This window comes from Electrona antarctica, assembly GCF_951216825.1.
Source record: "Electrona antarctica genome assembly, chromosome: 5".
Lineage (NCBI taxonomy): Eukaryota > Metazoa > Chordata > Actinopteri > Myctophiformes > Myctophidae > Electrona > Electrona antarctica.
This window is the reverse complement of record NC_136810.1, coordinates 21254712-21280482: the sequence shown is the minus strand read 5'-3', so window position 1 is coordinate 21280482 and position 25771 is coordinate 21254712. Positions and strand designations below refer to the sequence as shown.

The 25771-nt window shown below is 44.0% G+C and overlaps 1 protein-coding gene across 1 annotated transcript; it reads right to left on the bottom strand.

Moving 5' to 3' along the window:
* Positions 1-13867: 13867 nt before the first annotated feature.
* Positions 13868-23950, bottom strand: LOC306923892 (fibroblast growth factor 6-like; the record flags this gene model as incomplete). The annotated part of the gene is made up of 3 exons (XM_079502238.1): positions 13868-14079; positions 20335-20438; positions 23521-23950. The coding sequence occupies 3 exons, from the start codon at positions 23948-23950 to the stop codon at positions 13900-13902; spliced, it is 714 nt and encodes a 237-aa protein (XP_079358364.1). The 3' UTR covers positions 13868-13899.
* Between the last annotated feature and the right edge of the window lie 1821 nt (positions 23951-25771).

The following is a 25771-nucleotide window of genomic DNA, read 5'->3' as shown; positions in this document are numbered from 1 at the left end:
CATAAGAAACAAATGAGTTGTGCCTTTTGCAAGTCTGGAAAAAAAATACAATGTCTAATGTTGTGAAGAAACAATAGTATATACTGCTTTATTTTAAAGAATAAGAATATTTTAAAAAATATATATATACATCTACATAATACTGTAACTCAAGATATGTTACTAAGCATTGAACGGATAATAATAATCCGTTTTCCTCTTAAACGTTAACACACATTTCAAACTATATCAGAGATTATGGTTTGGTTCATTTGGTTACTTTCACCTTGCATTCTGGACATAATGGATTATATAAGATATTTAAATCTAGGTGCACAGAGCAGCATATACTGTACACATCCTGTAAATGTACAGTAAATGCTGGGAGACCAGAATCATCTGGAATTTACTCCAAAAGTTGTGGGAAAGAAAAGCGGAGGTGTGTTTGCATACCTCATACGTACTGGACATGTTTACATTATACAGTGTAAAGTAACTGATGTAACTGAAGTACAGTACATCTCAGTGGCAAATATTGTGCTTTTTAGGCTACTCCATGATACGATTATTTGAAAACTTTAGTTCAATTATTATCACAAAACCTCTTAACTCAACCCCCGCCAGCAGGGGGGCCCCGATAGTTCAGCAACCGCCACCGTTCACCACCATTCTATTTGGCTGTAGAAGAAGACGGCCTCCTCTTCTAAAGAGTCTTTAGTTCAAGCATTCATATTTTAGATGTGCGGTCATGGGGAAGAGCTATTGAGCCACTAAACACAGTCGCTTTATTTATCCAGCGCCATTTGAAATGGAATACTCTCAAAAAGGCCTAATGCACCACCTTCCTTTTTTGAGTGGTGTAAACCAGGGGTTCTCAACCCGTGGGTCGCGACCCCTCGGGGGGTCGCCAATTTATTTTAGGGGGTCCCCAAATTATTTCAAAAAAAAAAAAAAAAAAATGATTTTTTTTTAAAATTTTTATTTTCACGATTTTTCAAAAATAGCAGACCTACAAGCTCGTAGCGCGCCACTCGGTGGCACGCTATGAGCTTGTAGATCTGCTATTTTTCAATAGCTAAATTATAACAATGCTTAAAACACCAAAAGGGGTTCCCGCCCAAAATGGTTTAAGGTTATTGTAGCAGTCAATTTATATTGGGGGTCGGGAGGGGGCGGGGCGGGGGTCCCGAGACATTGCCAAAGCATTTCCGGGGGTTCCCGGCCAAAAACGTTGAGAACCCCTGGTGTAAACCACTCCTACAACTGGCTTTGTTAGTTTACGTGTCTGTCTGTTCGTACCAAAAATGAGCATGGTTGCTATGGTCACCCAGTTCACCCGGGTGTGATTTCAGCTTTGTTAGTCTACGTGTCTGTTCGTACCAAAAAATGAGCATGGTTGATGCTGATTGGTTGATGCTGATTTCATTACGTCAGACATTACGTCAGACCACAGCTGATCAGGCTATATAATACCTTACACCACTCAGTTCACATGGGTGTGATTTTTTTCAATGCATTGAGGCTGAAGGGGAAGCAATCGAACATGGAGCTGCCGCTCGAGGGGAGCTTTGATTAGCAGTAAGCCAACTTTATAGTTTTATCATTAAATAGAGCGCTAATTAACACGTTAAAGGCGTCGTTGGCGGTGCGGGATATCATTACAAAGACGTTAAAGAAGTCCTTATAGCCAAGGACTATTTTACTATTTCACTATTTTATACTGTAGTTTGACTATTTAGAAACAAAGAAAACAAATGTGTTGTACATCTTAAAAAGAAAAGAAAGCACTATGACAACATTTGAGAAATGTGACATTCTACTGTTTACAAATGTGACTACTTTTGCATTTGTATTATTTTGATGCCAATACTGTTGTACTTTTACTGAAGAACAATTATTTTACAGTTAGTTTACTTTAATTAGAAGTAATCACTGCATTGTGTTATTGCTACTTATACAGTAAAAGTAAGTAAGCAAGTTAAAAAAGAGAAACAAAACCACAGTGCAGTCCACAACTACACCACACTACATCTATACCAATATATTGAAGGCATATCACAGTCCTTTCTATATCATATATTTAACGTTATAATGATGAAAGTGGGATTCATACTTTGTTCCATGTCAGTGCTGTGCACAGAAAATAGCTGATCTACAAGCTCACAATGCTTTGTGCTTTGATGCGTTGCAAGCTTGTAGATTTGCTACTTACAGTATGCGACACCCCGCGTCACGCGTCAAGTGTTTTGAATTCTTAATTTCAAGCTAAACATTTTAGTTTTCCTAAATTTGATGGACTTGATGAATATTATTCTTTAAAAAAAAAAAATTAACAAAAAATCCTATGTATAGTATTAAAAGGTGCATCAATTGACATTGTTGACGTTTTGTTAAAATAAGTGTTAAATAGCTCTATATTCTGATAGTAACCATTGCTTGTTCAATAACATGTATCTCCATCTCTCTACTATGGACAGGAAATACAATTTCAGGTCGGGATACCAATTTCATCAAAATGGGAACCTTCCGGTTGCCAAGCGGCCACTCTACCTCCTGAGCAATGTGTGGGGAGGAATCAATAAGGGCCTTTCTCGGCCCCACCCCTCTCCAATTGTTTATATTGTGTTTAGTTTCCAAGATGGCCGCAGCACCAGGAGGGGGTGGGGCGGAGGTGAGCGGGCAGGGTCGACATATGCCCTTACTGGGCTGCATTCACACATTCAAGACACCTGGCTTGTGTCTGTCTTGTGTCTGTGTTTAATGGCCGCTCCAATGCATTTCCAATGGAAGCCCATATGGTTTGACCACACATTTTGTTTGATGGGGGGAGGGGGGCAGAACACATCCATCAAAGCTGTGTTCAGACAGAAGTCAGGTGTCAGACACAAGGCAAGTGTCTTGAATGCAGCTCAGTAAGGGCATATGTCGACCCCGCCCGCTCACCTCCGCCCCACCCCCTCCTGGTGCTGTGGCCATCTCGGAAACTAAACACAATATAAACAGTGGGAGAGGGGTGGGGCCGAGAAAGGCCCTTATTGGTAAAAAAAAGGGGGGGGAAACAGCAACAAACAAAAAAAGCAACCAAAAGAGGCAACCAGTGAAATTATCCGTCACGAGACCAACGTGGTGAGGTCAAACCTGGATAGCATCAGCTCCTGGCTTCGTCGGCCATGTTGAGGTTGGTCTTCACAGGGCTGACGGGGGGGTTGGGCTGCTGCAGCACGTGCAGCGGGTCGTCAAACGACGTGATGGTCTCCTTGGATACGGCGCCGGGCTGCTCCTGTTCGGGGGGAGGCGGCGGCGGTCCGGGGTGAAGCCCTGCCCCACCGCCGCCAACGCCTGCACCCGTCCCGGCTCCACCCTCCTGGGGGGTGAGGAGAAGGTGGTGGTGGTGGTGGTGGCGGTCCTGGGCCTGGGGGTGATGGGGCTCGGAGCGCAGCGGGTCCGACGGGTTCACCGGGCTGATGAGGTCGCTCCTCCGATGTCTTCTCGCCGGCTGCCGACGCAGGAGCACGAGTCTGGCCAGCAGGGAGGAGAGCAGGGCGTGGTCATGTGGTCTGGTCCCCCCATGGGGGGACGACTGGCCCCTGGTCCCCCCACGGTGGGACCCGCCCTGGGTCAGTGGACGGTAACCCTCTGGGGTCTGCAGATGGTGACCCTCCTGGCCCCGGGGCCTATGGGGACCCTCGGGGGTTTCCTCGTGGCCCAGTGAGCGGTGAGCCTCGGGGGTCTGCAGTCTGAGCAGCAGACCACTGCTGGAGGAGTGGAGGACATGGCGGCGCTTCTTCGAGTCCGACCAGACGTGTTGGAAGAGGCAGTCCTCCGAGTTCTGCTTGCTCTGTTCGGAGAGAAGGAAACGGTGTCGAGATTAAACTGACCGTTATCTCATTGACCCGACGGCCATGACCAGTACATACTGTATACATCACTCTGATCAGGTCAGCACATTCTGATACCATGATATATATATATAGTGCCTTTATCCAAGGCGCTTTAAATATAGATTACATTACATTCACCCATTCACACACACACATTCACACACACACATTCACACAACAATGGCGGAGGAAACCATGCAAGGTACCGTATATCAACCTGCACATCAGGAGCAATTAGGGGTTCAGTGTCTTGCTCAAGGACACTTAGTGTGCCCACACAACACTTTCAAAGAAAAAACCCAGGGTGCCCACTTTCATTTTTTTGACATATTTATTTTTTTATAAAAACCAAAAAAAGAAAAAAAAAATGTTTTTGCAAAGACGTCCACAGACGTCTTGGGCACTACATACGGGACGTTTCCCAGGGCGTCTGTGGACGTCTTGGGCACTACATACGGGACGTTTCCCAGGGCGTCTGTGGGCGTCTTGGGCACTACATACGGGACGTTTCCCAGGGCGTCTGTGGGCGTCTTGGGCACACAACCTGTTAAGACACTAACTCTGGGGGAGCCTGGGATCGAACTGGGAACTTTGCGGTTGCCATCCGGCCACTTTATACCCCTGAGCCCTGAAAGCAGACCCGTCTCATCTGGGACAGGTCTGCTCTCTCTGTCAACCCAGAATCACAACGAAATGTTGAGAACGAAACAGCGTTCAGCTTGTATGCAACGCACATCTTTCTGGAACAAGGGTCTCTTAATGGTTTTAAGGAGAATTAATTTGACTCCAAATAATAGTAATTCACGCAAAAAAAGACGAGACCAAGCCACTCAGTAAAATGCCTTAATAAGGTGGCTAATGCATTTGCAAAAGTTAAAATGCACCTGCAAGAGTGCCTTGGAGAGCCTTTATTTGCATCAATTCTGTCACCCATGTTGTACCAAAGAGCACCTTCTTGAAGATTCCTACTCTGGCCAAACATCCAGAAGCAGTGAGTGCATTCTCCAGCAACGGCAATGAGACAATGTGGAACGCCCTACCAACAGTCATTAAGACATGTGAATCCCTTGACTCCTTCAAAACTGCTCTCAAAGGGCACCTACGGGTGGCTGCAATTCGAAACTGGCCCCTGTAAAATTGCGGTCAGCGTCACTGAAGTGACGTCACTGGAGTTTTTATTATCTTTTTGACCTAAATTTAACACAATCAACGGCCCCAGGAGCCCTTGTCAGCGTCTCAAACCCAGTACCGCGCGGTCCAGCCAAGGGCCCCTGGGCCCCCTGCCCCTGGTAGATCAGCTACTTTTGATGCTTTTGTGTGGCTCAGGGAACAGAGTGGCCGGTAGAGAGGCCAGATGGGAACGTGATGTTCCCAGTAGGATCCCGGATGAAGTGTCTTTGAGCAAGACGCTGAACCCCTAATTGCTCCCGATGAGCATGGTTGGTGCCTTGCATGGTTTCTTCAGCCATCGGTGTGTGAATGTGTGAATGTAATGCACAATCTATGTAAAGCGCTTTGGATAAAAGTGCCATATAAATGCACCATCTACCATACTGTAGTGTGATCAAGTATAGGTCATACATTCAAGAAAAGAAAAACACAAAAGTTGGCCGACTATATATATATATATATATATATATACACACACTGCACAAGCCATTCAAACAACAATACATAAAGGATCACTCACAGAGCGGTACACCTCTCCACTCAGGTCCATGCACAGGAACTGCTTTAGCCTCCAATCAAATATTGACACAAAGTTGCTCGCCCCGGTTCCTAACGGCAGCATTACTGTCAAGGAAACAAGGTCATTAAGAATGATGCAACTTCAAGACAGGCGTGCGCTTGCACAGAAAACATTCTATGATACGATTGAATCATGCCCATAACCCATTCCATTAACCGTGTGAACCCTATAGCGAACATTTTTGGCCAAAATAGCCCCAAGCTCACAGCATGTTGTTAAGGTCTATTCATACTCCAGTATTAGGTGATAATCTTATCAGTTAGTACAAAATCACACCCGTGTGAAGTGAGGGGCGCTAATATATTAAAGTCTAACTCATGATGATTAGGTGATGTAATGGTTTTGATTTGATTTTTATTAAGGATCCCCATTAGCTGGTGCCATAGCAACCAGCTAGTCTTCCTGGGGTCCACAGAAGAATAAACATTCCAGTACACATACAATTACAAATACACATTTGTTAAAAAGTCAGTATTCAACAAATTCAACAGTATTCAATTTAAATTGCTAAGATTACAAGTGTTTGATGGAACAACAAAAAAACACTTGTATCAAATGGAATTTTAGATGCATTTTAAATGTTAATTTACTGTAAATGCAACAGAGGTTTCGAGGCAGGTTATTCCAAAGTGACAATGATCTATACATAAATGATCTCTTTAGAAATGTATATTTTGGGCGAGGTAACACAAGCTGCCCATTACTGGAACCTCTAGTGTCATGATCATGCAAAGTATTACTAAAAACAATCTGTGAATTTATGAAAACAGGAGTTTTACTACTCATGACAACACAAGAGTATTAAACGATAACCTATTCTCCACTGTAAGCCAGGAGAGGCAGGCATGCATACGATTCACATTTGTATATAGTAATGGTGATGTAAAACCAACACAAACATTAAATTCTCTTTATTGTTAATGGCATTTAATGTTTGTACGTGTTAAGGACTAAGATGACGTCAATTTTCCCTTCATTGTCAATGGCGTTTTTAAAACAAACATTGAACTAAAAACAAACATTAAACCTGTATATAGGAGGGGCTATAGCACCCCCCCAAAAACCGAGAAATGTGTATAAATGCTTATATAGATTGGCAATTCTTTGGTGAATACTGCCATTCCCTAGGATAGACCCCTGGGGGACTAAAGGCCAATTCATAGTCCAGTTCTCGGTGAAAAGGTGACCACCGAAACGATGGTTAGTAAAAAAATGTGTTGTGTGAGCGGAGCTCAGTGCTCACCGACGCGTGACGTCACGTTGTAATTGTCGGTGGACACCTCTCTCACCGACAACTGGAGTATGAATTGGCCTTAAAGGAGAATTCCATGCTAGAAGGCTTTCTTACCTTTATTTGTAGTTGTTACGTCCCCACCAAAGAGGTCCCCTCAATGGGGGTTGGGTTTTGTGCTAATTCGCTAATTTCCATCAAAATAAGTAGTAAAGTGTGCCGCTTGGGATACTATTTACATTATGAAGAGAGGACATATACAAAAAAGAATTTGAGCGATGGAAATAAGCGAATTAGCACAACACCCCATAGCCCCATGCAAGATCAATTCAATTCATTGAGGGCTTATGGTAGGGGAAATAGCCAATAATGCGCTTTTGCACAAAATAACACCTGGACCTCTTTGGTGGGGACGTAGCAACTACAAATAAAGGTAAGAAAGCCTTCTAGCATGGAATTCTCCTTTAAGAATATATAGAGGTTGAGAAAGAAACAAGAAACATTTACACATACCCAGAAAGTCCGGCTGGACGTGTAGCGTCCTCACCGGTTCGTTGGATCCCAGGTGGACCTCATCAGGTCCACCGGCAACGCCGGGTCTCCTCATCGTGAGCCCGGAGGAGGAGGAGGAGCCGCCTGCTGTGCCGAAGCTGTGCCGACGGGAGACGACGAGCCTTGCAGGAGGAGGAGGCGGAGGAAGACACCTGAGCACTCCGGGCAGGACAACCAGCGTGAAGGTGAGGAGGAGAGCTTTCATCATCACACCGTCTCTCTCAGAGAGAGCTCTGTAGTGGACTCTCTCTCTCTCTCTCTCTCTCAGAGAGAGCTCTGTAGTGTCCCGTAGGCTGAGTAGACTGTCTCTCTCTCTCTCTCTCCCTCTCTCTGAGCTCTGAACTCTGTATTGGACTGTCTCTCTCTCTCAGAGAGCCCTGTAGTGTCCAGCAGGCTGAGTGGACTGTCTCTCTAGTGTGGACTGTCTGCGAGTGGACCGGGAGAAAGTCCAACTGGCTCTATTTAAACAGAGGGCCGGCCGATAAGATGGCTAACTCATTTACCCGCTGCATGCTAGAGAGAGTACAGTACAGTGGTGGGAAAAAGTACTCAAATGTTTTACTCGAGTAAAGGTATCCACCCCAGCGAAAGAAAGAAAAAAGAAAGAAAGTAAAAAGTCTGTAATTCAAAATTCACTTGAGTAAAAGTGCAAAGGTTTTGGCATCAAAATAAGCTTAAAGTGCCAAATGTGAAAAAAAGTATTCGTTTTGCAGAATGTCTTGTTTTTCAAGTAGTGAAAATACGAGCTTGTAGGAGCTATTTTTAAATGACCAAAGTTTAAATAGGGCTGAAGTGGATAAAGAATATGTTTTTGAAATACTCATTAGAATCTACAAGTAACTAAAGTTTTCAAATAATTGTACCGTAGTAAAAGTATACAATATTTGCCTCTGAGATGTAGTGGAGGTGACACTCCATCAGAGACATCAGAGACACTGGGCTCACTGCTAAAATCTAAAATATCTAAAGCCACATATTAAACACATAAAGACCCCAGGAAAGTGTTCTAAATCTTCTAAACGTCATTAACATATATATTTTTGCAAAAAGGGTGAAGTTTCCCTATGTTATGGCACTACGGGGCTGGCTTGGTTGGTTGGTTGGCAGGACAGTAACTAAGTACCCTACATTTACATAAGTATTTATTTATTGAGCGGTGCCTCCGCTGAGTCCACTCCATTACGCTGTGGCTGTCCGAGCACGGAAAGCTGCAACACGGTAACTCTGTCATTTCTCGACCGTTTCGGATGCGGGAAGCTGGCTCACCGGAACAGGGGCAGCACCCCTGGGCGTGTTCCTGGGTCTCTGGATGTTCTGGAGACCCCCCGGAGACCCCCACGCGGTAACTCTGTCATTTCTCAAAGGTTTTTTTTCAAAATATAATCAATGTACATACAGTACAGAGCACAGTACACTACAATACAATACATAAACGTATAGGCCTATAGTTGTTTTTTTACGTCAGTTGAGTATTCAATGCTTTATACGTCTACTCACACTTGTACTTTTGTTCAGTTATTTGACAACTTTAGTTACTAGTTACTTGCCTCCGGCCCATTCATACTGCTCCCTCACGGAGCTGGGTGGCTGGGTGGGTGGCTGGGTGCGCCTGAGCACGGAAACAGCATGGTTGTTTTTCACCACCTGTACGCAATCTAACACACACACACATATTAACTGTATATATGGTGATTTTGGGTGTGCCAGTACAGTACAGTGACAGTACAGTACAGTAGAGGGTACAGTAGAGGGACCCCCACACGGTAACTCTGTCATTTCTCAACCGTTTCGGACGCGGGGCAGCTCGCCGGAATCGGGCCGGCACCCTGAGTGCGTTCCTGTGGGTCTGGAACTTCCGACCCCCCCCCCCCCCCCCCCCCCCACCCGGAGTTGCACCACTCACTTCACACGGGTGTGATTTTTGGTGATAAGGTGACCGCCGAAAACTTCAACATGACGCGATGTCAGTCACGCCGCGGTGGTAAGTGCTTCACCGCTCACCCAAACACATCTCTCTGTTTTTACTAACCACCGTTTCGGTGGCCACCTTAATTATCACGTAAAACTGGAGCATGAATATAGGCCTTTACATTCCCATGTTTCTATACAGCCAAGAAGAGACAGACATGGACCACAGCAACAATGTAGATGTAGTTTTAGTCATAGCCTTTTGAATAAAATTCAATTTAGTCATATTTTAGTAATCTGAAATGCTAAATATTATGAGATTTTTGTCGACTAAATCTATACTGTTGATGTAGCTGACTAAAATGTATTTTAGCACCATGGTGGTGCTGAAATGCCTGGTTTATATTCAGCTGTGTGCCGAAAATAGTCGATCAGTGTGAGCTTGTTGTGCAGTGTGACATCCGCACACAACCAAACATGACATTACTTGTCTCTTAGTTCTACTGGATCTCTTCTCCACTAGTCCCTCCCTAACATTTAGTTCTACTGGATCTCTTCTCCACTAGTCCCTCCCTAACATTTAGTTCTACTGGATCTCTTCTCCACTAGTCCCTCCCTAACATTTAGTTCTACTGGATCTCTTCTCCACTAGTCCCTCCCTAACATTTAGTTCTACTGGATCTCTTCTCCACTAGTCCTTCCCTAACATTTAGTTCTATACTGGATCTCTTCTCCACTAGTCCCTCCCTAACATTTTAGTTCTACTGGATCTCTTGTCCACTATAGTCCCTCCCTAACATTTACTTTACTTTTTATTTATTTTTTCTTCATACTTTTAGTCATCATAGCTTAGTTTCAAGTTAGTTTTAATTTAGTTTTTTCAGTGAAAGACAGACATTTTTTAGTCATAGTTTTAGTTGACGAAATCAATACTGACCACTAGTTGAGAAACAGTTCACTAATAAGGCACGTTCTCTCCTCCGCGTCATCAGTGCCCATACCCAATTGACGATATGGCATGATGAGCAAGCCAAGGTGCTAACTAGGTGCACCTCCTGTCATGTACTTGGGGAGGAGGCACACTGGAGGATGCCTCTGTACAATCTAAACTTCTCGAAATGTACAGAAACAAGGACGTTTATGAGGACATTTCTCGCGGAATGGTAGAGAATGGCTACACGCAGTCCTATCTGCAAATAATGTCACATTGTTGTTGGTTACCACGATAACCAAAGCAGATATGTCGACACAGGACGGCTTTGCGTTGAGTTGTTAAAATCAGTCTGAATGCACAGATCGGATCTGGTCACTTGACGTGGTAGTGTGAATGACCGGGCCAAAAGATCACATTTGACTTGATGTGACTGCAGTCTAAAACCGGCCTATGTGCTGGAGTTTGGAATTGCTCATTGACTATCACTCAACAGCCCAACATGTGTACCACCTGTTTAGAATTTGCACATAATGCAGGACGCAGCAGGAGGTTGCTTTACTGATAACGAGTGCTTCCAAACTAGCAACTGGCAAGATGGCAGCCGTGTGCATATCGTCAATTGGTGGGGTTGGCAAAAGGGCCTTTCTCTGTGGACTTTGCATGTTCTCCATTGTTATTCCTTCAACAGATTACATTTTCAAAATAAATCGACCACGGGATCTACAGAAAAGGTATATTCAGTGATTTCACTTAATTCAAATATCACTTATTTTGTCTTATTTTTTGGATAATCCTCCCTACTATAAAGCGTGCTGACCATCTAAGGAGTTCCTCCCTGTCCCCAGTTAACCCCTGGGGTCAAAAAACCCTAGTTTCGGTTTGGGCTTTGGGTGGCAAAGCCTTCATCCAATCAGGATGAGAGGGGCCTTCCTCCAATCATGATCGAGTGGGGCGGGCCTTGGTGCATGTGCTGTTGGTCTGTTGTACTTCCCCCACTGTAGAGCGTGTGCATGTGCACATCTTGTTACCGGGTGGACCGGGTTTTTTTCCCAAATCACCCAAATCACTGAATGCTCCTTTAAATCCACGAGAGTTTTTACAAAACATCTGTTTTATTTTCATTTCAGGAATACAGTCGACTGCTGTGCACAGCACATATACGTACAAAAATAAAAGGAACACCATTTGTAATATAGTATTATTATTTTTCATTTGTCATATTTTCTTTCTTCAGAAACAAATGATTGGAGTCATGTCCGTTTCAAACTAATTTACAAATCATTTTCAATAAGTCAGAACTAAGGCAGAAAGGTGAGGTATATGTTCAAACAAGAGGAGGAAGCACTCTCTCCTCAGTGCAGGAATAGAGAAAACTGAGAGAAACATGAGCTTGATTATTATTATTATCAGCTGCGGCGTACGGTGGCGTCGCATGCCGGAAATAGCAGACCTACAAGTTCACGCATGTGCAAATAGCTCAAGCTATTATAGTGCACAACTCCAGCTATTAGCTCATACCGGTAAGCTATTACCTCACAAGCTATTAGCGCAAGTATATTTGCAAAAGATTCACTTAACACAATAACTCACGATTCAAGCTATTGGCTCCACAAGCTAACAGCTCACAAGCTAATGGGTCACAACAATGCAAATATATAGCCCATGATTGCAGACCTACGAGCGCACAGCGCATTGCGTCCGCGACGCCTCGCGAGCTAGCAGGTCTGCGGGGTGCATATACGTTTGTTAGACATACTAAGAGCACGACAGGCATTAGTCCGACAACATCCGTCACTCCCAACATGCGCAGCCGGTTACAACTAACCCGTGCCTGGGTTAAAACTAACCCGTGGCCCCCGACATGTGTGGCACATCTGAGCGTCTTCAGCCCACTCACACATAATAATACTCTTTATTGTCCCGAAGGATATTTGTCTTCACACATAATGCTGTTCTTTTCCTGACCTGAAGGTCATCTCTACGACACACACACACACACACACACACACACACACACACACACACACACACACACACACACACACACACACACACACACACACACACACACACACACACACACACACACACACACACACACACACACACACACACACACGGCAGGATTGTCAAAAAGTTCCCTTGGACATAGCTGTGGGTAGGTGGGTGGTGGGGGGTTGAATGACATCTCCAGTTCAGGCTCTCCACATCGACCGAGTCTCAGTGACTTAATTGATCTAATTATGGAAGGAGAATCAAGCAGAGTTACTTCTGGCCCTCTAGGAATTGGGCCGAAGACCCTGCAGAGCGTCTGTGAGAGTGACTTGCGTTTCATTCCTATTTCTGACTCGAGTAGGGGTGCATTTCTGGCACGCGAGGGTGTGTGTGTGTATGGTGGGGGGGGGGGGGGGGGAGCACCAGCTGGAATCCAAGGCAACTACCACCCCCCGCACTCGCTCGCCAACTCATGCCAATGCAAGCGAAGCTGCCACCACCCTCACATCGAACTGTACCCGCCCTCACAACGGGCATCGAACTGTACCCGCCCTCACAACGGGCATCGAACTGTACCCGCCCTCACAACGGGCATCGAACTGTACCCACCCTCACAGCGGGCATCGATAACAACGAAACACGAAGGACGGACAACGTCCCAGTCCGTGGGGAGCGACGGCGTATAACATAATGGTTTTTCTTTTTTGCCAGCAAACAAGCATTCTTCTTCTCTGTATAAATGCCATATACACACACACTACTTCTTCCACTACGACTATCCTTCATGTTGTCGGGACATGACGCGTTGAGGTAATAAAAATACATCCATTTCATAATAAAAGATTTCATCATTTTCATCATCGGGACAGGTGCAACCTCCCCGGTTCAGACCAGAAAAGGAGGGGGAATAAATAAATAAATAAAAAGCAGCAAAAGAATGGCCATGTCCATAAAGTTCTAATACAAAAGTCACCCAAATATACATATAACGTTTTCTAAAATCTAAATCTAAATCTAAAATATATATAGTGGCATTTCTTTCTTCTTGCAGTCCGTTTTCTTGTAAGTATGAATGTATACTTCATCATATCTGTGTGTTACCTGTTGGGAAATAATCCACATGTGCAAATCGGGGTTGGTTACTGCCAGTCTTTGTTTTGCTCGTCGTCATATGTGAACAGATTTGACTGAGAGACTGCCATCGTGCAAACTCCAGCTTTTCACCAGAGGAGAAAACCTTTTTTTTTTTTTTTAAATGAGTTGATAGCACAGGCAGACTCTTCACATACTAGAGCATGTCTGAAATAAGTGTCAGAGCTGAAATCGACATGTAAATATGTAATAAATGCTTAAACATGTAGCTAGGTGTAATGTTAGAGTCCACAGAAGTGAACCTTTCAAGCCTGTTTTCTCAACTCGCTGTTTCTCTGCAAGACATTACTCTATAAGCCATATCTCCAAAACTGGTGAGTCAAACTGAACAACCAATGTCAATTTGAAGCTATGATTCCCTGCTTTCATATGACATGAAAAAAATGGAAATTCAAAAATATCCAATGGCAGTCCCTCAGTCAAATTTGGTCACATTTGTGTGTTACCTGGCGGGAAATAATCCACATGTGCAAATCGGGGGTTGGTTTACTGCCAGTGGTTTACTTCCGCTCGTCGTCTATATTATCCGCGGTAGGAAGTGTGTGGCGGTCGTGGCGGTGGTAGCCTTGTCGCCTCGCTTGGCGCGGCCGCGCTTGCTGAGGGCGATGTAGGAGCCGCGGTGCGCCCAGGACTCGTAGGCGTTGTAGTGGTTGGGCAGCAAGCTCTCCCTGAACTTACACTCGTCGTGGAAGACTGTCTGGGGAATGGGGCGAAAAAGAACAGGGAGTGTTAACTCTACCTCTATATACCGCTAGCTATTAGCATAAACCCCAGTTCCCAGTGCCAGCATACGCGTTCACTTTAAAAGACGGAATTTGGCATACGATTTTAGTCGACTAAATATACAGTTGATTTAGTCGACTAAAATGTGTCTTGGCGAGCCTTGATGCCGTCGTAATGGCTCATTTTACACTTGCTAAAAATAGCCGATCTACAAGCTCACACCGCGATGCGTTGTGAGCTTGTAGATCAGCTATTTTCAGCATGCAACCAAGTGTAAAATTACTTATAGCCTACTGGATCTCTTCTCCACTAGTCCCTTCCTGACATTTTAGTCTAGTTTTTATTTGTTGACAAAATTATCAATATATTTAGTCTTAGTTTTAGTCATCATAGCTTAGTTTTCATTTAGTTTCCATTTAGTTTGTCAGTGTAAAAACTAAAAAGGTAGTCGACGATCATTTTTCGTCATAGTTTTAGTCGACAAAATCAACACTGAATGCAGCCATTTTGTTTTCTTCACAGTTTTTGTCATAGTGCCCACTTAGTTTGACACATCACATGCTAGATAAAGCATAATGACATTTTGAATATTTTGCCTTCTATAGGTTGTTAATGGTATGGTCACATATTATGTAGCCTGGAACTCACCTATGCTTTTTATGGCATAGGCAGCTCCCGGCAGGATCCGCCGGGAGAAACTATGCGCAGCTGCGCGACATGAGACTAATTACTTAGAGCGACAGAGAGAGAGAGGAGTGTGTGTGTGTACATGTGTGCGCGTGTGTGTCAATTTAACAAAGGTGCAGAAATCAGCAGAGAGTGAGCGATGTTTGCGCTACTCTATGCCGAATTGAAGTGGACTCGGACCCAGACTTTTTTTTTTCTCCCTGGAAATAAAAACGTCTGGGTTTCCGAGGCTACATATTATGCCAATTATGAAAATTGCTCAACATAATGCCAGTTAGCATCCGGCAGTTTCTACATGCTGGGAACCCATACTAAACATTTCTAACATAAAACGTTGGTGTACTCAACATGTCCGGGTTCACTTTTTGGCTACTAGGCTATATGGCAAAACATTGCATTACAGTACAATTACAGAACACAGTACAGCACACGGTACACAATACACACATGTACAGATAGCTTGCTCATCCTCTCCCCACCCACAACCCCAGCCCTCAACTAATTTTAGACAAATGGAAAATATACTGTATTATCTCAGAAATAAGCAATAGTACAAGTAGTGCTAGTAGCATGAACAGGTTGTTTCGAGGTGTGAGTACAAGGAAGTCCTGAAGCGGCCACGGGAGGTAACAGATCTGAGAGAAAGAGGAAGATTGTTCCAGTCAGATGGAGCTTTGTAGTGGAATGACCGGCGTCCAGATTCAGAAAATATTCTTTTGGGAACAGTAAAGTATAGGATGTTGTGTGTGTGTGTGTGTGTGTGTGTGTGTGTGTGTGTGTGTGTGTGTGTGTGTGTGTGTGTGTGTGTGTGTGTGTGTGTGTGTGTGTGTGTCAGAGTGGATATGGGGATGTATATGGTTTCAGTGACTGTTTCAAGTATGGAGGGTCGTAATGAATGAATGAATGAATGAAAAACTTTATTCCGAACATGATACAATTAGACAAAAAAGTCAAAGAATTAGAAGTGCAATATAGAGACAATAAAATAATATTCCCCAAACAAAAAACAACAAAAAAACAAGCCTCACTGGCCGCAAGTATAATTCTTTTTTTTTTAAATATATATTTATAAAATCACTGTCTTAGTTATAACACATTTGAAGAGGAATAGGTACCAGTGAAATTGTCTTCTTGCCTTAGGCTGCAGCCAATCAAATTAGCCCCAAACCGTTTTTTATACACTTTTGCTGCTCCTATTATTGATGATTTCTTGTATAGTATTGTATGTCTTATTATATGTATCGATGAATTGAATACACAGGACCACAATGTGGGGAAAAAAGCCCTACAGAGATTTTTGTGTTATCCTTTAAGCATTATTGCATAACTGTACCGCTATACTTTTGCAAACTGTTATTTAAAGTATTCAATCAAATCAAGCAAGCAGTGAAAGTTTTAGAAAGGAGTGCTGGTCATTTGAACCTCCTGATTGTATGTGAATCGTATTCGTTACCACAACCATAAGGAGTCTGTTTACAAGTATCTAGCTAAAGTAACCTATATACAAAGATGAATATGCTTCTAAGAAGATATAATGTCCGGGCACTTCGGGAGAGAGAACTGGAGCACTCGACTGACATTCTTTATTGTTTTGCATGGGTGACTGACATTTCCAATTTTGTCAAAGATGAAAGTCGCAAGTTTCGCAACCAGTGCCGTCTCCAGGCACAAATCAGCAGGGGGGCATACTTTTTTCCAAGAATTACTCGGGTCTCTCTTCATGACGAATAAGTCTTTCGCCTTTTACTTTTTTCCAAAGGGGGCACTTTGGAAACCCCCCCCCCCCCCTATGTATAACAAATAGTCGCCTATTAACAAAGTGATGCTTGAAAAAGGCTACAAGTAGGCTACAATTATGCAGCAGCACCAACAACAAACAAAGAAATACAAATATGTTGAGCATTATAATGTCTTCTGCATGCATATATTACCTTGTATTTCTATTAACTATTCAATTAATTTGAACATGTATATATTTACAATAATCATGAAGAACTTAGATTAGATAGATTTAACATTTGTAAAACATTAAAATATTGGTAGGGTAGGGCAGGGGTTCTCAACCTTTTTGGCCGGGGACCCCCGGAAATGCTTTGGCAATGTCTCGGGACCCCCGCCCCGCCCCCTCCCGACCCCCAATATAAATTGACTGCTACCTTAAACCATTTTGGGCGGGAACCCCTTTTGGTGTTTTAAGCATTGTTATAATTTAGCTATTTAAAAATAGCAGATCTACAAGCTCATAGCGCGCCACCGAGTGGCGCGCTACGAGCTTGTAGGTCTGCTATTTTTGAAAAATCGTGATTTTTTTTTAATCTTTTTTTTTTTTGAAAATAATTTGGGGACCCCCTAAAATAATTTGGCGACCCCCCGAGGGGTCGCGACCCACGGGTTGAGAACCCCTGGGGTAGGGTACTACTGGCCAATCTGGACTGAAGGGGCACAAATCCAATCTGGGGGGGCAATGCCCCCCAATGCCCCCCTGTAGAGACGCCACTGTTCGCAGCTGCAACCACCATATCCGAACTACAATAAATATGGCAGCGCAGCCACGTGTCCGATCGTTTCACTGGCTGATAATCAACAACATTTGTGTATTTTGTCATCATTATAATAACAACAGCGGAAAACAGCAGAGCTATTCACATCCCTCTAAAGAGCGCTCTGATGAAGCCTTAATTCAAGCTGTATTCAGATCAACAGCTTCCAGAGATTAGCCTGGGCACACACATCATCACCACTGAGCCACTGATCGCCTCGCATTGTGTTCCAGAGATTAGCCAGGCACACACACAACATCACCCCACTGATCGCCTCGCGTTGTGTGTGTGTGTCAAGCAGTGTTGTTCAAGTTACTTTAAAAAAGTAATTAGTTATAGTTATAGTTACTATTCTGAAAAAGTAACAAACTAGAAAAAGTGCCCTTCTGGGCACAGGTCTCCACCAGGAGGATAGGACTGTGTGAGATGTTTGGCAAAATGTTTAGGAGTAATATAAACATGTTTGCCTTTGATGGCAATTGGATGATTTGAGGCATTTTGTTCCAAAAATGTGTTTTGCAAAAATCAACCTGTTGGTGGCGCTATAACAGGCCAATGTGAAAAGGGTGGGATATATTCCTCAGCCTAGTAAGAAAATGTGTGAAAGTTTTCACGTAAATTGCATGCTGCGTTCATGATTTGAGGCTTTTGTTCAAAACGGGGCAATCTTGCAAACTGTGAAAGCCAATTATAGCCAATTAGGATGGAATATGAAATATCGGACAGATCCGAATTGAGCACATGACCATAGAGATGCTGTGTAACGATTTGTGAGATTTTTGGACAGAATCTGGAGGAGTAATATCAAAAAATGTGTTTTACAAAAGTCGGCCTCCTGGTGGCGCTATAAAAGGCAGATGCGGAAAATGCAGGTCAAAGGTTTGTCCTTGGCCTCTAGGGAGTGTGCATGCAACGTTTCACGCAGATCGGTGCAGTTTTAGGTAAAAATGTGAAAAGCTGCCTCATGGTGGCGCTATAACAGGCCGTTCTGGAAAATGCGGGGCAGAGGTTCATCGTTGGCATCCAGGGAGTGTGTGTGCAAAGTTTGGCATCGACCGGGTTAACGGTGCCGGAGATTAGCTGTACACAGACGGACGGAAGGACACACACACGGACGGACGGACACACACACGGACGGAGTGCAAAACATACTCTCTCCCCATGCCTTCGGCCTGGTGGAGACAATTACTTTACTAGTTACTAAATTATGAAAGTAACTAGTTACTTTACTTAATAAAAAGGTTTTAAAAAATATATAAGATTTTCCAATTCAGACACATTTTTTTCAAGGAAAAAATATTCCCTAATGTCACATGGTCCAGTTGTGGTGTGTTTTAAGCTCTACTCTTAACACTTATGCCAATAGTACAATATCACAGACAATATCCAGTCTAATGATATGGATATAATACTGATGTCCTGCCCATGCACAGACAGGCCTAAAGTGATTACCCTATATGTTACCCTATGTTGACTCTGGGTCAGTTTACATGACAGACTCCACACTGGCAGGAGAAGGAGACGGTTCTTTTGGATTACATTACGCAACGTGGGTAACTACTAACTCACCCATTGAAAACACAGTAACTATAATGGCGTTACTGAATTGGAAAATGTAAAGAGTTACAATACAAGTTACAGAAAAAAGTAGTTTCGTTATGTAAAGTAACTTAATGTAAGGGTGTTAGTTCCAACACTGGTGTCAAGGGTGTGTTGGCTGAGGCTCCCACATGGAAATGGCAGCACACAATATATGGAATTTAGGGGTGGGACGATATCTCGATATATCGCTGCAATATATATCGTATCGTCCTGCCAATATTGTGATATTGATTAATTAGTGCTAGTAGTAGTATGCTACCCATTGATTAATTAGTGCTAGTAGTAGTATGCTACCCATTGCTGTGGACAGACAAGTTGTGGACAAGTTGCAAAGTTGCAGTCAGTGTGTTACTGTTTGGAGGAGGCAAGATTCTTTATTGGCCATGCAGTTTATGACACAAAACATCTTGTAAGATTTTGGAATAAATACATAATTCCAGATTTCTGCCTTTTATGGTTATTTATTGCATTTTCAGTTAGAGATATCAAGATATATCGTTGATGAAATATATTGAATATCGCAATATCACAATTTATCGAATATCGTGATATAATCATTATCGAAGGCTTAATATCGCCACAGATGTCGTATCGTGAGGTAGCCATATCGTCCATCCCCTAACGTGAAAGCCATGGGTGAGTCTTAACCGGTCTTAACCGGCCACGCATGCCGGGAGCCACAGATGAGTCTTAACCGGCCATGCATGTTGGGAGTCTTAACCGGCCTGAAAGAATATATATTCAAAGATTTGCACTGTATACATTTTCACGATTTTTCAAAAATGGCAGACCTACAAGCTCGTAGCGCGGCACTTTGTGCCGCACTACGAGCTTGTAGATCTGCTATTTTCTAATAGCTAAAGTATAACATAAAACACCAAAAGGGGTTCCCGCCCAGAATGGATTAAGCCTAATGTTAGGCTACAGCTAATAGACTATAGTACTACTATACTTCTGAGAGATGCACATCCTCCTATGGGCTTTGACTTGACCCCCTTTCACATGAAGCTCTGTAAAGCAGTTACAGTATGTATGTACAGTAGCCAACATAAGTCCCAAACGATACGTGGTATGTTAACGGATTTGGTGCTCAAAGCAGCCTCATTTATATAGCCCGACCACGCCATAGTAGTACAACGGTTAAGAAGGATGACAACATTGTGCGACTATTTGGCACACAAACCCTCTAAGCTGTAAGGGTCACAGAATAGATCGTCTATGATCATCAGGGCCAAAAAAGCCATGCACAGCACAGCGCGCCAATCCACAATAATGGCATCCTAATAAAACCGGATCGGGCTGCCAATAACACTATAAGTATAGCAGCAAGGCAGCAGCACTATTTCAGGGAGGCCGTTAATACGTCAAATATGAAATGGAATAGCTTTGCGCGTACCTACCGTTGCGTACAACCGTCCGCGGCCGTTCATCGCGACAAAACGCCCACTCCGCACGCCGTAGAGACTGACGACCCCTCGCTCCACCGCGGAGATCTCTATTAAACCTATAGCAGACAAAGTGCCGTTAGATTATAGGCTCAGTTGGTGGAAAAAGTACTCAAATGTTTTACTTAAGTAAAAGTACCAATGCTGCAATTTAGAAGTACTTCGATACAAGTAAAAGTACGGAATTGAAATGTACTTGAGTAAAAGTACAAAAGTATCGGCATCAAAATGTACTTAAAGTACTAAAAGTAAAAGTACTCACATTGCAGTTCAAAATGTGTACAAAATCTATTGAAAATACAAGCTCACAGCTTGTAGATCGACTATATTCAAAAGGCCAAAATGTATAGGGTTGAAGTTGTTAATGTATGTTTTCTAATCAAAATGAAAATCTACTAAAGTTTTCAAATAATTGTAGATTGTAGTAAAAGTACACATTTTTGGCTCTGAGACATAGTGGAGTAGAAGTAAAAGTACTGCAAATCGGAAACACTCAAGTAAAGTACAAATACCTCAAAATTGTACTTAAGTACAGTACTTAAGTAAAAGTCCTTAGTTACTTTCCACCACTGATTACTGTCACAATAGATCCCTGAACGTCTGACGTCACTGCCGCTAGAGCAGTGCTTCTCAACATGGGGTCCCCAGGGGACCCCCAGGGGTCCTTGAAGGAGTTCCACCAGGGGGTCCCCAGGGGTTAAATTAATATTGATTCTACAATAAATTGGGGGTCCTTGACATTTAACGGGTTGATAATCACTGCTAGAGCCGTAAAAATCTTCTCTTATGGGGGGTCCCTGGCATATCTCTTCATATGGGGGTCTGTGGGCTGATTAGTGTCAATATGCGGGTCCAAGACTGCTCTGCACTGAGCTAGAGGGCGCTGTTCCCCATGGTTCGTGTTTTTGAGGGGCGCTAGCCCAGCTTTGTGTGTTTGTATGTACCCCAGAGTAATCTAGTAAGAGAGTGGTGACACGCTTCGATCTTGCCGCAAAGCGGGTGCCTATGGGCGATAGTTCCAAACATTGCTCCTATGGCTGGAACTATTCCATTGAGATAGAATGAGCACTTCCGCATTCCATTGTTACAATGAGAGTCAACGGGAGTGTCATTACTCTCTTACTATACTCTGGTGTACCCCATAGCGATGATTTGATTGGCTGAGCAAGGAATTGAGGATAAAAACTAAAAAGTGAGGACAGACAAGTGAGGACGGCAATTGTGATGGGCTGAGCATGGAATTGAGGATAAAAATCACACCTGTGTGAAGTGAGGGGCTCTCTTATCATCCATGATCCATCGTACATCATCATCATACATCATCTCATTCCGGTAACTCTGTAATTTCTCAAAGATTTTTTTCAAAAAAAAATGAAAAAAATCAATGTACAGTACAGAGCACAGCCTCACTCCCAGAACCCACCTCACCCCTGCCCACTTTGACAGGCTGGAATGGCTTAGGGTTGACGACAGCATCTTGCAATGGGTCTGGTCCACAAGATTCTCTACACCACCAAGATACCCTGCATGTACCTGTCTAGATACTTCCTTAATGTCAGCGAAGTCCACACGCACAACACCTGAGGGAGTTCAACAAACCATGTACAACCCAGATTCGGCACAAACAAGGGACTAAATTAATTTCGCTCCTATGCCACCAAAATGTGGAACGCCCTACCAACAGTCATTAGGATTTTCGTGCAGACGAAATGAAAGCCTGGGTATCGAGGCTATTAAGACATGCAAATCCCTTGACTCCTTCAAAACCGCTCTCAAAGGGCACCTACGGAGTACGGACGGCTGCAATTCGAAATTGTCCCCCGTAAAAATCTGAATCCCCCCCCACCCCTTTTCCCCCTGATTGTATATGTTATTTTTTTCCTTTTTACCTCCTTTATGATGAATTCCTGTTTTTGGCTATATAGTAGTGTATATTTGTACGTCTCTAAATGTTATGATGAATTGAACATGGTGGACCCTCTTGTAAACAAGTGTAATGCTTTATGGTGACGTCCACTCACAGTTAACAGTCTTGTATTGAGTTGTGCTTGAAATGTACTGTAATTCTCCAAAACTGTTAATACATTATTCAATCAATCAATCCATACTTCAATACAGTACAGTAATGTATAGTTGTTTTATGTATTTTTAAATCACACTCATGTGAAGTGAGGGTCGCTCTTATCATGATACATCATCACATTCCGTGCTCAGCCAATCAAATCATCACTAATGTCATTCCGGCCTGCAATCACGTTTGGCGTCTTCACTTTTCTGCCCTCACTTTTATCTTCAATATGTAGGCTACTTTGCTCATGTTCTCACAGACACCCACAGCTGTGCATAGGAGGGGCTCGCGCCCCTCAAAAATAAAACACGAACCGCCACCTAGCTGCAGTGACGTCAGGACTTCAGTGGTCTATGTCAATTTTACAATTTAGGCATTTAGCAGACGCTCTTAATCCAGAGCGACTTACATTAAAGCAATAACAAAAGCATGGCATACATCACATATCACACATAATGTGCTATCTAAGGGGATAGGCTAGGGCAAGTGCTACGGGCCATGGTGGAGTCTCTATTAAACCTAGCAGACAAAGGATTAGATTAATTTAAATTGTGAAAACTGTCACAATGTCCATTTTTTAGTGCTTGATTTATGTAGGCCTATCCACTAGCTGCCAACTCTGAGATGGGGGGTCCCGTTGGTACCCCCCCCCCCCCCCCCCCCTTCAAAGAGTATGTGTAGGGCAGGCTTGCTATAATGGTTACTATGGTATGTAGCTCTGTCCATAGCCCTAATGCCCTTTGCTGCCGAAGGCATTAGAGCTATGGGCCAGAGCTACATGGTATGTGCTCTGCGTCTGTGCGCCGCTTAACGGAGACGTTTAGCGCTGACTGAAGCGATCTGATTCTGAACTTAAATTGATGGACGCTGCTTTTTCATTCGGATGAAGAAACCCAAAGCTGCGGCCATAGCCTTACGTGTGTGAGTGTGACTGTCTGTGTGACATAGGCTATTATGATCATGATGTAACAGAATAGGCGGGGATAGATAGTAGGCTAGATCAATATCCACTAGTATTGATCGCCGCCCGGATTGATTGATTTACCAATCATTCATTCATAACAACAACTCACTGTATTGGTTCTCTTGGTGCGCGCCGCTGATCCTCCCGTCGGGCAGCACCTCCAGGTGGAAGCCGATGCCCGCGTTGCAGTAGAGCCTCCGCAGCCTCTTGATGCCCCCCAGCAGGTAGCCCTGCGACCCCCCGGCGGCGGAGGAGGAGGAGGAGAGCCCCAGAATGGAGCGGGACAGCAGCGACTCCCAGTCCCAGGCGGAGGCTGCTGGGCTCCTCGCTGGGTGGTGGTGGTGCAGGAGAACCGTGCTGGGGTTAGGGTAGGAGGAGGACACGGACACGGCCGGGTGGTGGCGCTGCACCGTGGCCGTGGCGGGGTAGCTGGACACGGAGCCCGCCGCCAGGAGGAGGGCCAGCAGCAGCAGGGTCAGACTCAGCGTGCAAGTCCAGTGCGTGGTGGTGGTGCCGGTGCCGCCTGCCTCGCAGGACATAGTCCTACTGATGAGGATCGAGGAGCCTTATGTGCGCAATGGCCATATCATCCCCCCACGCTGCGCCGCGGTGCGTCGTGCGTGGCGTGCGAGTTGTGTGTGTGTGTGTGTGTGTGTGTGGTGGTGGGGGTTGGGGGGACGCATGGGTGGTGTCACGACTCACGATTAATGACCCCTAAAAATACCCAGCGCGGCAGCGCGCCCGTGCACCGTACCGAGCCCCCGTCGCAGCCAGCAGGAGTCGACGTCTTGTTTTGCTGGTTTCGGCATGCCGCTGCAATGCATGGCGGGGGGTGGGGTGGGGGGGCACCCCAGGAGCAGCGCGGAGTCGGAGGAGTGAAGGGGGCGCCGCTTTGGGCATGAAGCGACGCGAAGAGAGAAAGAGCTAGAGCTCGTGTGTGTGTGTGTGTGTGTGTGTGTGTGTGTCAGACTAACATCACTGTGTAGATATTAGTCTGGAACTTCAGACTAACGTCACTGTGTAGATATTAGTCTGGAACTTCAGACTAACGTCACTGTGTAGATATTAGTCTGGAACTTCAGACTAACGTCACTGTGTAGATATTAGTCTGGAACTTCAGACTAACGTCACTGTGTAGATATTAGTCTGGAACTTCAGACTAACGTCACTGTGTATATATTAGTCTGGAACTTCAGACTAACGTCACTGTGTATATATTAGTCTGGAACTTCAGACTAACTTCACTGTGTATATATTAGTCTGGAACTTCAGACTAACATCACTGTGTATATATTAGTCTGGAACTTCAGACTAACGTCACTGTGTAGATATTAGTCTGGAACTTCAGACTAATGTCACTGCATAGATATTAATCTGGAACTTGTGTGGAAGATTTATTTCCATGGGGCGGTTACAAACCGATTCCAACATCACAGCAAAAAAAGTTGGTCACACACAATAGGCCTATCTCACAGCCCCCTTTTCACGCCCCCTTCCGGTAGATAGTGGTGTCATTTAACATTAGCATTTACACGTTTTTTTCTCTGGAGAATCTAAGTACATTTCCTAATGTAAAAATGTGACAGACCAATATTATTATGAAGCAAACAAGATGGTAAATCAGCTCGAACAGATAGAACAAACCTTACCTTGAGAAAACAAAAGTTGTAGACTTCTTAAATTACCTCTGTTAACATGTAGTGTCTATGGAGTGACGTCACGCTATCACCACTAACGCGGAAAGGGGGCGTATTAAGGGGGCGGGGAAATTCTGTGAGATAGGCTTATTCTCAAACTGAGGAGTTTTTTTTTCCAGTTGCAGATTCGTCTGGTTTCCAGGCTAGTTCTGCAATGCCAAGTGTGTGACTGGAGACACAACCCTGAAGTCAAATTCCAACACCCCAAATCTCGGCCACTCGCTCACTCACACTCGATCACTCCAGCATGGTGGTGTTACGGAGACATTGGTGACCTGACAAAATGTGTGACCATCTTGTGAACTTCACACAACTTACATGGAGGTCTTTAAATACGTGGCATGAATACCGCTAGGTTGAACTCTGCTAATGGAGCGTCGCAGTCCCAGCCCCCTTTCATACCGCTAGGTTGAACTCTGCTAATGGAGCGTCGCAGTCCCAGCCCCCTTTCATGATGACGAGAGACCAAGAAGTGAATTTCATTTTTTCCCCATAGGATTTTCAAAAAGTATTTATTAAGCCAACTCTAGTTGTGACAAATCATGACAGCAAACACAATATTTTGCGCCGAACAATAAATAATTACAAAGATAAACAACAACAAAAAGTGCCGTTTTTTCCTTCTAATTATTTGTTCTGCCCAAAAAAAAGTTAGTCAAATTT